Source organism: Chinchilla lanigera, unplaced genomic scaffold, assembly GCF_000276665.1.
Source record: "Chinchilla lanigera isolate Chin_1 unplaced genomic scaffold, ChiLan1.0 scaffold00035, whole genome shotgun sequence".
NCBI classification, from domain to species: Eukaryota; Metazoa; Chordata; class Mammalia; order Rodentia; family Chinchillidae; genus Chinchilla; species Chinchilla lanigera.
Genome location: NW_004955436.1, coordinates 16377605 through 16392723, shown reverse-complemented (window position 1 = coordinate 16392723; position 15119 = coordinate 16377605). Strand labels below are relative to the sequence as shown.

Here is a 15119-nt window from a genome sequence, read left to right as displayed (position 1 = left end):
TTGGGGCACTTATTTGAATTCTGGATTTTGAAGCACCAAAACTGAGGTCCCTGAGCTGGATGGTGTCATGAGCCTGTAAGATTTAGCTACTGTGAATCTCAACATCCTTCTTTTACAATTTAAATCACCCAGACTCAGAATAGGGACGATCAACCCTAAGCATACAGACACAGTCAATATATATTTCTTTCATACCTACAACTTACTAGCCCTGGGCTAAGCTCTGGACTGTAAAGTGAAGCAAACTGTCCCTGTATTCAAGCTCCTCAGAGGTCAGAAGAGAAAATCCTCCAGTAGCCTTGACTAGTTTAGTTTGACACCCTGCTTGAACTCCTTTGTACACCTCCAACATAACAAATGGTTTTGTCAGGAGGCAATTCTGAAGTATGCTGTGTAACGGGTACAATTTGGATTTCTATTAACCACATATTTGTGATAAATTCTATCTTCTTCATAGCCATAGTCCACTGTTATAAAAAATTAATACATGACACCAATGGAGAGCATAGATTTCACATTATCTTTTGCAACCAGCTTACTGTTTCAAAGGCGCCCTTACAAAGGGTACCCAAGAAAAGTAGAGAGTACTTTGGATTAAACTCTTTTTAGGTTTATGTGCCGTGCACTACTGATGCTCAAGGTTCAATTATTGGAGGAAATCTGGAACAGAAAATACTCAGCAGAACAGGCTGAAGATTAAAGAAAAGATAAATAGCATTTGCTGTACAAATAAATGCCATATTCATGTCAGTGCTTAATGTGGCAGAGATAAGCCAACTGATACTGATTATTGGCATGCTGCACATATGAAATCGCATTTTAGCATTTCCATAGTCTGACACCAAAAGATTTCAATCACTTAGACCTAGTCAGAAGAAATTATGTGATTTTAAGCTCTTAAAAATCAGTATGCTAGAGTGCATATTGGAAAAAATAAGCTAGATATTATTATCACTGATTTGAATTTCAAACAATTAAACATTAAGTGGAAACAAGGTGTCATTAGGAATCTATATATATATTATTATTTGAAACTTAAAAATAGATATACAGAGAGGGCCAATTTTTACTACATTAATTGTCTAAGATGTGTCTGAGGCAAAAATGGGCTTTTGTATAAGTTAGAAATTAAATACTGGAATTGAAATGAGCCTTAAAGATCTTTAATATGTAGGTGTGGAGAAAACTCATTTATAGAGGAAGGCAAATTGAATGTATCCAAATACCTTAGTACTTCGTTTCACGGACTTAATTCATTCCGTGATTCTGAAAAAGATGGCCACGTTAGTGTTCATGCAGGGAAGATGGCCTCAGTCGTATTCATCACATGATACAGAGTTCATGAATAGAAACCAAATTTTGCCAAATGCTTCTGTTGAGAAATGGAATTGTTCGTGAATAGAAGTGTTCATAAACCAAGGTACAGTATTACTATACAATTTTCATGAAGGTATGAGACAGCCATAATCTGACAATGTGCAAATTTATGATGATTTCATAGGCTTTGAATATTAAATAAACTTTCTGTGTGATGATATCTATGCATATATTACATGTATTTTTCAAAAGAATGAAAATAATTCTTCCTGAAATACAACAATACAAGCACCACCTCCAAAACTGACTTTATAAAGAATGAGTGGTAGAGCACTGGCCTAACATATCCGGCAGCCTGGGTTCGGTCTTCAGGACTGCAAAACAAAAAACAAAAAATTTCCAAAAAGTATTAAGAGATAGTTCTGGCTTCATACAGGGCACATGATGTTGTCAGGGAGTTGTGGTACTGAACCGAATTTCTGTAACTGTACCCAAGCACTTTCATCTCTCTTTCCACTACAAGTATTCCTAGAGTTCTGGCCTGGACTGGGGTATCGTTTGTATTATATTCTAGAATTTGTAGTGTACAAAGTTACTGGTTTACACAGCGAATAAACCCACAACTGTGGAGCTCTCTAGATAATACTTATTAAATAACTTCATTATCTTTTGCTTTTTTTCCCCTTTATGTTTGGTATAGAAGCATAAATAACCAGTTCAAATGTAATTCATATCCTAAGCATATCCCAGTGCTCCGTGACAAGTGGAGAACTCTTATGCCCATTTTATGCTATGCTCATAAGCACAGGTAAATGCTGTGTGTTATTCAGCTTTCCATCCATAATGGTATTTTATGAAAATCAATTTGTGTTATCAAACCATGGAATTCCTCATGAAATCCTTAAAATTCCAGTCTCTATGTACAGACTTTCGGGGTAAATGACCTTTAACTAACATTGTATGTATTAGTATGTAAATTCTAAGGATGCTCTAGGGCAGAAATGGGTTGAAGATGCATTGGCTTTCATTGACTAGTTATCTGTTGAATTTCTTATCACAGAGTATTAAAAACGAATATGGGAAGGGAGACAAGACAAAAGCCAGAGGAAACACTGACAGGCTAGAGAAAAATAGACTGTCTAACCAGCTTTTTACTTCGTGAGTGTAAATATATTGATTTTCCACAGTTTGATCTCTAAAAGTTGTAAGGCTATGCAAGTAAACTGGAAAATAAGGTTCATATTTAGTCCTGTGCTTTCACATTATATTTATTATGCTCAAGGTGGATCCTTACTAAGAGGAGTTTTTCTCAGATTTTGTTTCCATTGATCAGTAATTGTTTTCTTCTACATATGGGACATATTTGGTTTTTAGCAAAATATTCTTTCCTCAAGAAATTAAAGCAAGGGTTCCAGTGTGCTCCTATAAATGGATACTGTAATATTTGTATTCAATCAAAAGTATATTTTGATATTTACTTAGCTTAAGGGTTTCACTTTATGGGAAACTGTCAAGTTATTTGAGTCACTGATATTTTTTGCATTGCTTACTCATACTAAATGGACGGGAACAAGTGTGTGTTTCTTTGAGAGATGTTGAGGTTTAAAAAAACCCACAAGACTGTGCTCATCAGACTTGGTAAGACTAAAGTCACTTAGGTGAGGTTTTTAATGCATCATGAAACACCAAAGTTCCATTCTGAACCCAAAGGGTGGAAAGACCCATGATCAACGTTAGCTTAGCATTTTTCCACGCTCCATCTCAACTTTACCTGGTCCTCATTGCTTCTTGTGTATTTGCTTGTTCATTCATTCCCTTATTTGTGGTTCAGCATTTACTGAGTGTCCACTCTGTGCCATGCAGTATTGTAACATCTGGAGACCCACTGGTGTTCTGCATTATCTTTATTAATTGTGAGCACAAGACTTTGTTTTTATCACCCTTGGATCTGTTCACTCCGTCACTGATCGTGCTTTGCATGGTCTTATGATAGAGCCTACTGGTGTTGTTGGTCAACAAATGTTTTCACAGCATCTAGAGTGCACTGAATGCTAAGCTACATAATGAGCAATATCAACTACAATACTGTCCTTCCTTAGAGAGTCTTTACCATGTATAGTTCAGATTAATCTAGCAAGAAGACCCAAGGAAGGAGAGATATTGCAGACCAAGGGTCATGGAAAATATGCATTTTGTCTTTTCTTTTAAACTCATTTTAAGGAAAAGTACCCCTAAAACCTATACTTTCTTTGTAAGTTGAGACAGGAGAGCAGGATAAAGGTCCTCTGTGGGTAGAGATAGGGGTAATTACAAGGCTGGCTGCAGAGTTAGATAAACAATGGAAATGAGGGGAAGATAAGATGTGGAGCTGGGTCCAGATGGAAGCCACAGAGAGAGACGACGAAAGTGTGCAAGAGCCCGCCACCCCTTACGCTAATCAATCGATGTGTGTCTTCTTCCCCACAGTCTCTGAGAGCTGTGATCCTGTTTGACTTGGTACAGGTTCAACAAACACTTAGTAAATAGACGGCTAAGGGTAAAGTTATGAAAATAAGAACCCTGCATTATACAGTACTTAAAAAGTTTCAAAACACAGGAGATACAGCTGGGCCCTGAGGAGAAAACCTTGCCACATGCGATGAGACACGGTGTGCACCGCCAAGCTGTCTGCTACCGTGAAGCGCGGGGAGCAAGCGCCCTCCTGAAGAGTGGATGCGCGCAGCGTGGTGTGCTCCGCGCCGTGGCCTTGGAAAGGAGTGAATGACCTGCTCATCTCTCAAGTTGAAGAGATCTCAAAATACCTGAAAACACATTAAATGATATGGACATATTTATACATATATTAACATAGCTTTATCGAGACAGGTCTTTGGCAAATAGAGAGGGGAACAAGAGACAGAAGGAGGAGAAAGTCAGGAGAGAGGGAACGAATGAAAAAAGAATTGAGATGCATTACACACACACAGCAACTCTGCGTGAGGACTGTAATCATTACGTACTGCAAACATGAACTACTAAAAAAAAAACAACAACCTGAGCCAGGCATGGTGGTACATGCCTGTAATCCCAGCAAGTCAGGAAGCTGAGGCAGGAGGATTGCTGTGAGTTTGAGGCCAGCTTAGGATACACAGTGAATTCAAGGCCAGCCTGAACTATATAGCGAAACCCTGTCTCAAAGAGACAAAAAAAAAAAGCTTGAGATGTAATTCCTATACCATATAATTCATTCATTTAAGGGGTACAGTTCAATACCTTTTGGTGTACTTACTAATTTTACAAAATTTTATATATATATAGATAGATACCATATATATATATACCATGTAATTATATAATTATAACTATATATAATATATACTATAATAACTATATATTGTATATTATATACTATAATAACGATCTATATTATTATATATAGATATATATAGATACCATGTATATATACCATATATACCATGTAATTTGTCATATTGACCATCCCAAAGTGCATAATTTAGTCAGTGTTACTGTGGTCAGCTGCAGCAGCAGATTCCTGTAATCCCAGCACTTGGAGTCTGAGGCAGGAGGGGCACTTGTGTCCAAGAGTTCAAGGTCAGCATAGGCGAGTAAGCAAGACTGCCTTAAAAAATAATGCTACTAATTATATTCAGAATGGTGTACAGCCATCACCACTACTAATTCCCAAACCTTTTCATTACCCTAAAGAAAATTTCCATAGCCATTGCCTCTCCCCAGATGCCTAGTAATCTCTATTATTTTCAGTCTCTTTGAATTTGCTTATTCTGGGCACATCATGTAAGTGAAGTCAGGGAATGTTTATCTTTTTTGCTTATCTCATCAAACATAGTTCCTTCACACCTCATCTGCACCGTAGCATGTACCAGGACTCTACTTCCTTTTGTGGCTGAATATTCCAGAGTTTTATTTATCCGTTCATCTGTTGGTGGACTCTGGGGTTTTCTCCACCTTTTGACTATTGTTTGAGTAATGCTGCACTGAATATAGGTGTATAATTATCCGTTGAATTCTTGCTTTCAATTCCTTTGGGTATTTACCTAGGAATGGAATTACTGAACCATAAGGTAATTCTTTATCTTTTTCTTTTCTTTTCTCTTTTTCCCCATACTGGGGATTAAACCCAGGGCTTTTGCACCGAGCTACATCTCCAATCCTTTTTTTCTTTTTTAATTTTGAGACAAGGTCTTCCTAAATGGTTATGTTGTTCAGACTGATATCAAACTTCTGACCCTCCTGCCTCAGCCTCCCAAAGTGCTCAGATTATAGTATGCATCTTTTCGAGGATCCAGCAGTTACATTTGTATATTTCTAAAAACACAGTCATAGTCCTTTAAAAAATAATGATAGTTCCTTGATACAAATATGTTTGTAAATCTAATGGGTCTACTGAAAAAACACAGTCATAGAAGTGATTCCTTAGGGGTGGGGTGGGAATGGATATGAGGAGAGAGGAAAAATTGGGCTAGGAGTCGTCAAAGGAAGCAGGCATTCATTCTACCTGTAATGCTTCTCTTTGCTTTTTGTTTTTTTGTTTGTTTTTGGGGACAGGGTCTCACTACGTAGTCCAGGCTGGCCTCAAATTCGTGCAATCCTGCTGCCTCGCCTCCTGAGTACCACCATGCCCACAGCTTCTTTTTAAAAATGGGCATATATGCATATGATTTGCAAAATTCTTTTCAAAAATATAAAAAAGTTGACAAAAGATAAAACAGTTGTTAATGTAAAGGTAGGAGGACTCTCCACGTTATATTGTTATTTGTACCTTTTTAATAGAAAAAGACAACATTTTCAGGAGAGAACATATTATGTGATCCTCTCATCAAAATTGAGAGGAGATAGTAGCAGGGACATTATTTTATTTTTATTTTTTATTTTAAAAAATAAAAGAAGGACATTATTTTAAAGGGCAGAATTATGGAGCAGGCTGCGGTGGATAGAGGGCCTGAGGCAGGGCAGACCAGAGACCGTGTGTTAGTGACCTCCGAAGTGAGGGTTTATCAGGAAGGGAGGACTGGCTGCTGGATTCTCCCCGGCCCGAGGTTCTGTTAGAAGACACTCCCGCTTGTTTTTGTGAGAAGTCAGGAGGAAGCAGGGATAAGGTCCTTTGAAAGGAGGGCTGGCGTGATAAGAGGGGAGGGAGGGGACAAGATAACAGCAGAGACGTGGATGGGAAGTGAGGCAAGCAGAGCAAGCAAGGGTTCCGAGGTGGCCGGATCAAAGAGCAGCACACTTACTTCAAAGGCCCTGGGCAGCAGCCTGCGAGATGCTTCAGGCTCGGTCTCCACCCGCGCCCCTCCCCGAGCAGCTTTCTGCTGTGTTAGGGCGAAGTGACAGAGTGACAGTGAGTGACTGGGAAGGTGGGCGTCACGATGATGTGTGTGTACGTGTGTGTGGTGTGTGTGCAGTATCTGGAAGGAAGACTCGGGACATGCAGGATCTAGAAGAAACGTGGGCTGAGAGAGAAAAAGCCAGTTAACAAACTGTCATCTCTCGGAAGTACACTGTTAGGTGCCGGTCACTCCCTCCTGGTGTTCATCATTACACATCTCACAGACACTGACACCATTAGTGAGCACAAATATCCAGATTCCTCGGGAACATTGCTTTTTTTGTTGTCGTACTCTTGTCCTGGCAAAAGAATCAACTTTAGATAAGATCATAACTAATCTGTACAGTAGAATTCTCTTTTCTCTCCAACCTCTCCAAGTCTCAGGGAACTAATAGCCAAAACTTCCATTCACAAAAGTCCTTACTTTCAGCTGAGAGATTACAACCCTAGAAACAGAAACTTATGGGAGGTTGTAAGTTCCTTCCTGTACCCCGTCACCACACCCACCTTCCTCGAGCCTGGGGTTGAATACATCATTTTCTATTCCAAAATTTTTTCATTACCCAAATCAGTAACCCTCAAATATGTTCGCAGTTTTATCCTGGTAATTATTTCTTAAGAAAAGTATTCCAAGGTCAGCTAACTTTAGGAAATGACGGGTTAGAATTTCTTGCTGTAAAATGTTAAATGATCTGAAGCATCTCCAAGGTGTGTGGCACCTCTGAAACAAATTTAACAATACAGCCCGCATAGCATTCCTAAAAAACAAAAACACCTCTTTCCTCTCTCCGCCCTCAAAAAAAAAAAAGCTGCCAATAACTTTTCAAAGTATTAGACTTCTGCAAACCACAGTTCTAAAACCCTGATGTATGAGGACCTACATGCTGGAAAGAGACCTGATAATAAATCCCTGTTCTACATTTACTTGCTGACAGCAGGGAAACAATTTAATTCTCCCTCTGTGTTTGCTTACTGGTGTAATAGGATAACAACTCTCTCAAGTTTCTTGTGAAGATTGAGATAGTGTGTGTTAAGTCTTTAGCACATAGTGAGCATTCAGTAAAAGTAACTCATGTTATTGTTATCATCGTAGGACTTGGAGCTTGGTTTTCTAGACTTATGACAGCAGTGGACAAAGGCAGGGAGAAGCTGTACACTGTAAAAAGTTATTAGAATGGTTTCTTAGTAGGGAGGAATGGTTTCAAGTCTCCTGCCCTTCTAGGGTAACTGGTATACCCCCAGAGGCTCACAGTGCTCTGGCCGGGTCCTAATACTGTACCTTCTATTTTATGATGCAAGAAGGTCCTGCTCAAAGCCTTGCTCAACCATGTCCTCTCCCACCACTCCCTGGCAGTTTGTGATAATCGCTTCCTGAAAACTCCTACCGCCTTTCTGTCTCAATCTTTCTTTAGCACTTAGCACTTGCTGCTATATTTAAGTGCTGCTGAGTTTATTTTGCCGACTTCATGCTCTCAAGGGCAGAGTCTGCATCTTGTTCTATCCTTGTAAGCATGACACAGCAATCTGTAAAGGGATCGCTACAAATTTATCAAGTGAAAAAATGCCTATTTATAATTTTCCAAGTGGCTTCTTAATTGCAACATCCTCCTGAATAAATATGAGAACAGCTGACTTTTTTCTGAAGTTGGCAGGAATTCACACGTGCAAAGCTGTTTCCCCGAAGTAATCTCCATTAGAAAATCATATGCTGCCCTCCGGTGTCTGATACAGGTATCATTACCCTGCACCAGAAGAGCAATGAAAACAATGAGGGCGCGATTACATTTACTTGGACTGCACTTTACTTTCCGATACCTGAATGGAAGTTTTCCACACAAGATCGTTCTTCCTTCTACAATTATCTTTATTCAACATGTTTCAAGTTAACATGTTTTAGAGTTATATGAGATCTCTTATATTGCTGTTATTTATATTTCTCCAGTATAATCTGCTAAGCTTTTAATACTTCGATTTTAAAAATGTGACAGTATCTGACATCAACTTTTTCTAGTAGTATCTCTATATACTGGATCTATTTGGGGCAGTGGGATGTTTGGGGTTTTGTACATGAAACTAGACAGACCTGGTTTCAAATCCAGGCTTAGATAACAAGCTGTGTGACTTTCCAAATTAATTTTTCTGAATGTTTCACCTGTAAAATAAAGATGGTATTTCCCAAAGATTAAATAAGATAAATGCTTAGATATTATTACTATGATAGGAAACATGTCTTCAAGTATCTTTTTTTTTTTTTTTTTTGCTACTATCCATCAGCACAGTTGATAGATGTTACATGTGCAGAAAATATAGTGCTAGGAGTTTCTGGTTTCTTGATAGGGTAAGACCTTTCCAATGAAAGAGGGGTAATATTACTGAGTTTGACTTTTCCACATGAACAAAGAAACAATCAACACAAGTTGAAGACTGCCTATATACATGAACTAGCAATATATTATTAAACTTTATCTTCCTATATCCAACAAGATGTATAAAACACTTAAGATATGTCAGTTAACAGGTGAAAATCTTGCCCTTGTGTAACCCAATATAAATTGTAGCTAATTTGTGGTGGTCTTTATCTAATCTATTAACATCCTTCTCAATTCTTGCAGTCCTTAATATATACACTACTCAATTTTCAAGTATACCATCCCATACAATAGATCTGTCTCTTTATACACAGTGTAAGACATCATCTTTTTTGGTCTGTTTGGTAGAGCCTCTTTGATTTAATTGCTAACAATAGCTTTTAGTTACCTGTCTATTCTCCACACACACATGGGAAGGATTCTCTGAAACAAGTCAGTTGGTTTTCTAACAGTGATGGCCCATTTCATTCATTTTTGAGAAAACATCTACTAAATACTCAAGAGTAAGCAACTATAATCTATTGCTCATTCTTCCAAGTAAAAAATGCTAAGGAAGGAATTTCAGTCAAAACTACTTGTATACTAATACCATGATTTTATTTGCCTTTTTCATTAATTTGCACGAATGGCAGAAATGCAAGTGCCAAAATTACTAACATGAATCAAGGGAGTGGCACAAAACTGTACTAGTAATCACTGTACTGTCACCTCTCAATAAAAACAGCTATTACAAGTCTACCTCGGTGTCACTTAAGAACATACTTAATGGAGCTGTAAAGATTACTAATTTTATGAAATCATACCCCTGGAAGACCTGTGTTGTAGTACTTTGTGTGATGAGACCGGCAGTACACATAGTGTTCCCGCTGCCCACAAAATGTCATGAATTTCTCGAGGAAAAGCACTCGTGCTTATCTGAGTTGCAAACTGAACCGCTGTCTTTTTTCCATGAAAGAACATACAAGTTTTACATGAAAGAACTAGTTTCCAGATTTAGGTATTTGGTATAAATACGTACATCCTTGAAAACAAATTAAGTGAGCCTGTCATTTAATGAAAAATGACCTATTTTCTACCGGTACTCAAACTGAAGCTTTCAAGCAAAAACTTAACACCTGTAGAAAACATAGTGCTGGGAATTTCTCGGTTTCTTGATACTGTAAGACTTTCCTGATGAAATAGGGATGATACTAATTAACTTACCTTTTTCAGAAACTACCCCTGGTATTTGCTTAAATGTCAAGGAATACACACAATTATTTAAAAGGGCTAAAAAGTCTTCCCGAACTACATATTTATGAAAAGTAGATTTTCTCATACTTCAACCAAAACTTTTTATCCCAACAGTGTAAATGCAGAAAATAAGAACCCAAACACCTATTAAGCCAGGTGTCAAAATTGTTTTTTTTTTTAAAAAAGCCACCCTTCTCACTAAATTGTTTTGGAAGTCATTTTCATAAAATCTGCTTTTGTTATGTAATTTCGATATTTTTACATGAACTGCTGCGTATTTTCAAATCTCCTGCTTTAATTTCTACCGTGAATATTAACAAATACATATTCAAAATACACAACACAGCCCACATCAATGTATATTCGCTGGGGTCTTCAACAATTTTTAAAAGTATAATGGAGGTCCACACGTCAAAATGTTTTAAGGATCACTGAGTAAAAACGTCAGCGGCAGCAAACCTGTAATCCCAGCACTAGGGAGGCTGAGGCAGGGGGCTCTTTAAGTTTCAGCCCAGCCTGGACCTTAGCAAGACCCGGTCTCAAAAAAAAACAGCCTGGTGTGATCCCCAGCACCACTAAATAAAACTGCCAGCCCACTTCTGTTTAAAAACCCTCCAAAGGTTCCGTCCTTAGATGTCCTTGTCTTTGCCTACAAGGACCTACTCTTGGGTCTCCCCTCCACAACAGTATCTGTCGCTGTGATTTCCCTCGCTCGCTCTCTCCAGCCACACTTGCTTCTGCTGTTCCTCTAAGTAGCCAAACACTCCCAGCTTTGGCGCCATGCCCTGGCGATTTCCTCTACATGAATGGCAATTTCCCCAGTTTTCTGCAGAGCTGTTTCCTTCAATTCTTCACTCTTTCCTCAAATAGTATCATCTCAATAATCTGAGCATCATTTAAAATTGTTACCTCACCAGCTTGCCCCACTTCCTGGCATTTTCTAACACTGGAGTCTATAGTTTGGTCTCCCTCTCCCCAACTAGTACAATGGAAGCCCCAAGACTTAGAGAAAGCCCCGCCACGTAGAACGCAACACGCCATTTGTTGAGTGTTGAATGAATAAAAGAACTCATCTGCCAGCTCGTCATTTCTGAAGCCACAGATTTCAAACAAATTGTATTCAATTTACAATAGGTCGGTGACAGCAAACTTTTGCAATGGGAAACAGAATGGGATATTATAAAAAACTCCAAATGAACCTGAAAACATTCGTGGAACACACCGGTGTGGAGTAATGGTACAGAGGTGTGGATGCTGATTTCAGGCCGGGCAATGAACGCTGGCCCCGTGCCCCCCTCATTTCCTACTCGTACTTCTCAGCAGACCTTGGTCCCAGCGTCCTCCCGAGCCCCTCCACCCGACACAGCAGTTCACACCAAGAGCCTGGGAACTTTCTAAACTTTATGGAAAAACAGCAACGGCGGCAATCAACAAGCCGAAACCCCCAGCCTCCAAGTCCCGTCTCAGTCCGGCGCACAGTGAGTCTCAGGCCTGGCCCCGACGGTCTCTCGGCGCCAGGTCCGCAGGGCACACCACGGCAGGGCTGGGGGCCGCCGCTGGGAACGCACGGCCGCACGCGCAAAGCCGTCCACGGGGGCAGGAAGACGCCGGGAGGACGGCGGCCGGCGGAGGCCAGGCGGCGCGGGGCTCAGTTCTCCTCGGGCTTGTCGGCGGGCGGCCCGCAGGGCTGCAGCATCTTCTCCATCAAGTTGAAGCGGACTCGCGCCTTGCTCTCGTTCTCGGCAATGGCGAAGTAGTTGAGAAGGTCGAAGTGGCCCATGTAGGAGCAGTACGAGTCGCGGTGCTGGTTCACCAGCCACTCCCACTTGGTGGTGTCGGCGTGGCCCGTGCCGATGTACTTGGACTGGAGATGCTCCAGCTGGCTGTGGATGGTGTAGCGGTCCGTCATCTTGCCGCTTTTCCTTCCGTGCCGAGGTCAGAGGCCGAAGACAAGGAGCCGCTCTCGGGGTTCCCGCCGGAGAGAGGACGCCAACCGTCACCTCCACTCTCGCGCAGTCGCAGGAGAATGGCGTCACGACGTCGAGCTTGCGCAGACTCTCGGTCACGAGCCGGAAGCGGAAGTGCATTCTGTCGCGCAATTGGGGTTGCCTAGGCGAACCAGCGATTGTGCCGCCCCTCGCAGAGCTCCGCCCCATCGGAAGTCGTGGCATTATGGTCCACTCAGCGGCTCTATCTTAACTCCAGCCTTGCTTTCTGGGGCTTGTAGTCCCGGAGTTCGCGCTCGCAGGCCACAGGGAGTCCTTGTTTTGTTCCCTACCTCCCTTCTTCCCTACGTCTTTCTTTTCCTTCTTCTTTCTTTCTGTCCACCCTTCTGGAGATAGAACCCAGGACCTTCGCACTGAGTTACATCCTCAGACTTTGTATGTGGGGACAAAATCTCTCTCATTTACTAAATTGCCCAGAATGGGCTTTAACTCTCCATCCTCCTGCCTCAGCCTTCCAAAGTACTGGGATTACAAGCGTGCCCCACCACATTCCGCTGCCTCTCCCATTTTCAGAGGACTTGGGCTGCCTAAGGGAGGAGGGTGTTGGGGAGGCGGCTTGGGGCTGAGAGGAATGGGAAACGCCAGGTAGGACAGGGCTATGACCATCCATGAAGGTGCACTCCTGGTGCGGCAGCAGGTCGTTCCCTTACTGTCAAGGGCTGGTCACCCTGAAGTTAGTCACCCCAGAGTCTGGTCCCAACTCTTGTCTCATGGGCCTTGTGTAGGGTGAGGAAGTTATTTCAGCCCCAGCAGGGCCGCGGTTTCCAGCTGCAGGTCCACAGTGCAGCGCGAGTTCCGAGTCTTCTGCGCTGCACACCGGTTCTGCGTCTGGCTTCGACGCTCACTCCAGCCCGTCACCCCACCTGGGTGGCCCAGCCCGCACCATCGTGCGCCCCCAGGCCTGTGCACCCTGCTCAGAAGGCCTTCCCTTGGCGAACGCCGGGGCCCAGGCCCCTCCTCCAGGCGGCGCCAGAAGTGAGGGGTCTCTCCCCGCCTCTGCGCTTTGCTTTGCTTCTTCACCACTCTCTTCTGTCCTGCTGTGATCTCCTGCAATGCCATCTGCATAGCCAGGAGGAGATCAAATTCTCTAGAAGGTCTGATGAATACATGGGGAACGGTGACAGCAGAGAAGAAACTGGGAGAAAGAGAAGCTGCTTAAACTTTGTCGTAATAAAAGTTTCATTCCTGACCTGGAGAGAGTATGTAAGGCGCGCTTGCGCCTTGGCCATCTGGATGTACCACACCGTGCGCTTTTGCCCTTGTGGTTTCATTGCAAATAAGCTTGAGGTCTTGTCCGTTCCCTAATCTTGCCACTTCGGGGTACTATCCTGATTTTAATCATTCGTTACCTGGTTCTTGGATTGTTGAACATCTGTGTATCCATAAACCACAGTTGTTATGCGTGTTTAAAACTTTATATAAGTAACCCTTTGGGTATATTTTTATAAAAGTTGCTTTCCTCTTACTCACCATTCTAATTTTAGCCAATACGTCTAACCTTAGTTCATCTTTATTGCTATATGTCACTGAATTAATGTTTCATAACGTTGTTGGGTAGTTTCTTTAGAAATGACTCACCAATTAAAGGTATCCCAGGTCCTTGCTTCAAACAAAGAATTGAATGAGACAAGCCAAAAAACAGTGCCAAAAGTTTATTTGAAAAAGGGGGAGAGGAGGGGTAAGGGAAAAACGGCTCTGAGGAGTGAACTTGGGCCGAACAAAAGAGAACAAGAGAAAAAGCAAAAGTAAAAGTACAGCCTGACCTAGAAGACATGGAGTGGAATCCTGTGAAGGGTTGCTAGGGAGCTCCTGGCATCGGTGTGGTCATACCGCGTCCACATCTCTGGGAGCCCAGAGGAAGCTCCACAGAATTACCTAGTGCTGTCCTGGGACCTTGTACTTAACAGGTCCACTTATTTCCCCAGCGAGCTTTGTCACACCCAACCTCCGATCTCAGTAACATGTCCCCTCTCTCAACAATGAATGTTTATTTGCATATTTTTGCTACAGAAACAAGGCAGCAAATAGTGCTTGGTGTATTTTTCATACACGTGAAAGTTGCTGTAGGGCAAATGCATAGGAATAAATTGTCGAGACACAGAGATGAGTGCCTTCAAGCTCTGCTAGACGTCGCCAAATCGCTCTTCCTGGTGGTTACTCCGACTGAGTCTCCCACCTGCGCATTTTTTGCTCAGTGTACCTCTCAATACAGTGTCATCAGATAGTTTAAACATGCATGACATTTGCTCACCAACTTGAAGTTAAAAATTGCATTTTTTACTCCACAGCTCTGTGACATCAGGACTTGTTTTCCTGCTCCATGGGCTTTAGAGGCCGCTGCACTACCAATTGCCCTGTGCTCTTGGCGTGAGTTAGATGTGTTCTCTTTGCTTGGAAGTTCTCGTGCCAGCTTCATGCGCTTGTTTCTTTTGTTGTTGTTATTGTGTGAGATGGGGTCTCACTATGTAGATTAGGCTGGTTTTGAAGTCACTGTGTGGCTCAAACTGGCCCTGAACTCCCAGAAATCCTCAGGCCTCAGCCTCCCGCATGCTGGGATTACAGGCGGGCACTACCATACCCTGCTTGGTGACTTCTTATCAAATGTTTAACTGCTTTCAGTTTTGTATTCACTGAAGGGATGTTCTTCTGAACTTGAGCAGTATGTACTTTTTCTAATACAAACATCTCTACTGTACCTTTTCCCCAGAATGGACATCTTTTGTACTTTTTGTTCTGGTAGCAACATGAAGTTTATCAGGGTACTGTGGATTTTCAAGATCTCCAAGTGAAGACTAAAACACTTTTTCTGGAACTCTGGATTTAGTAAATTTGTGATGAATCCTGACT

The 15119-nt window shown here is 41.8% G+C and overlaps 1 protein-coding gene across 1 annotated transcript; it reads right to left on the bottom strand.

Moving 5' to 3' along the window:
- Positions 1-11350: 11350 nt before the first annotated feature.
- Sf3b5 (splicing factor 3b, subunit 5, 10kDa) lies at positions 11351-12312 on the bottom strand. Its single transcript, XM_005389240.2, has one exon. It carries the CDS (start codon positions 12173-12175, stop codon positions 11915-11917), a length of 261 nt encoding a protein of 86 aa, XP_005389297.1. The 5' UTR covers positions 12176-12312; the 3' UTR covers positions 11351-11914.
- Between the last annotated feature and the right edge of the window lie 2807 nt (positions 12313-15119).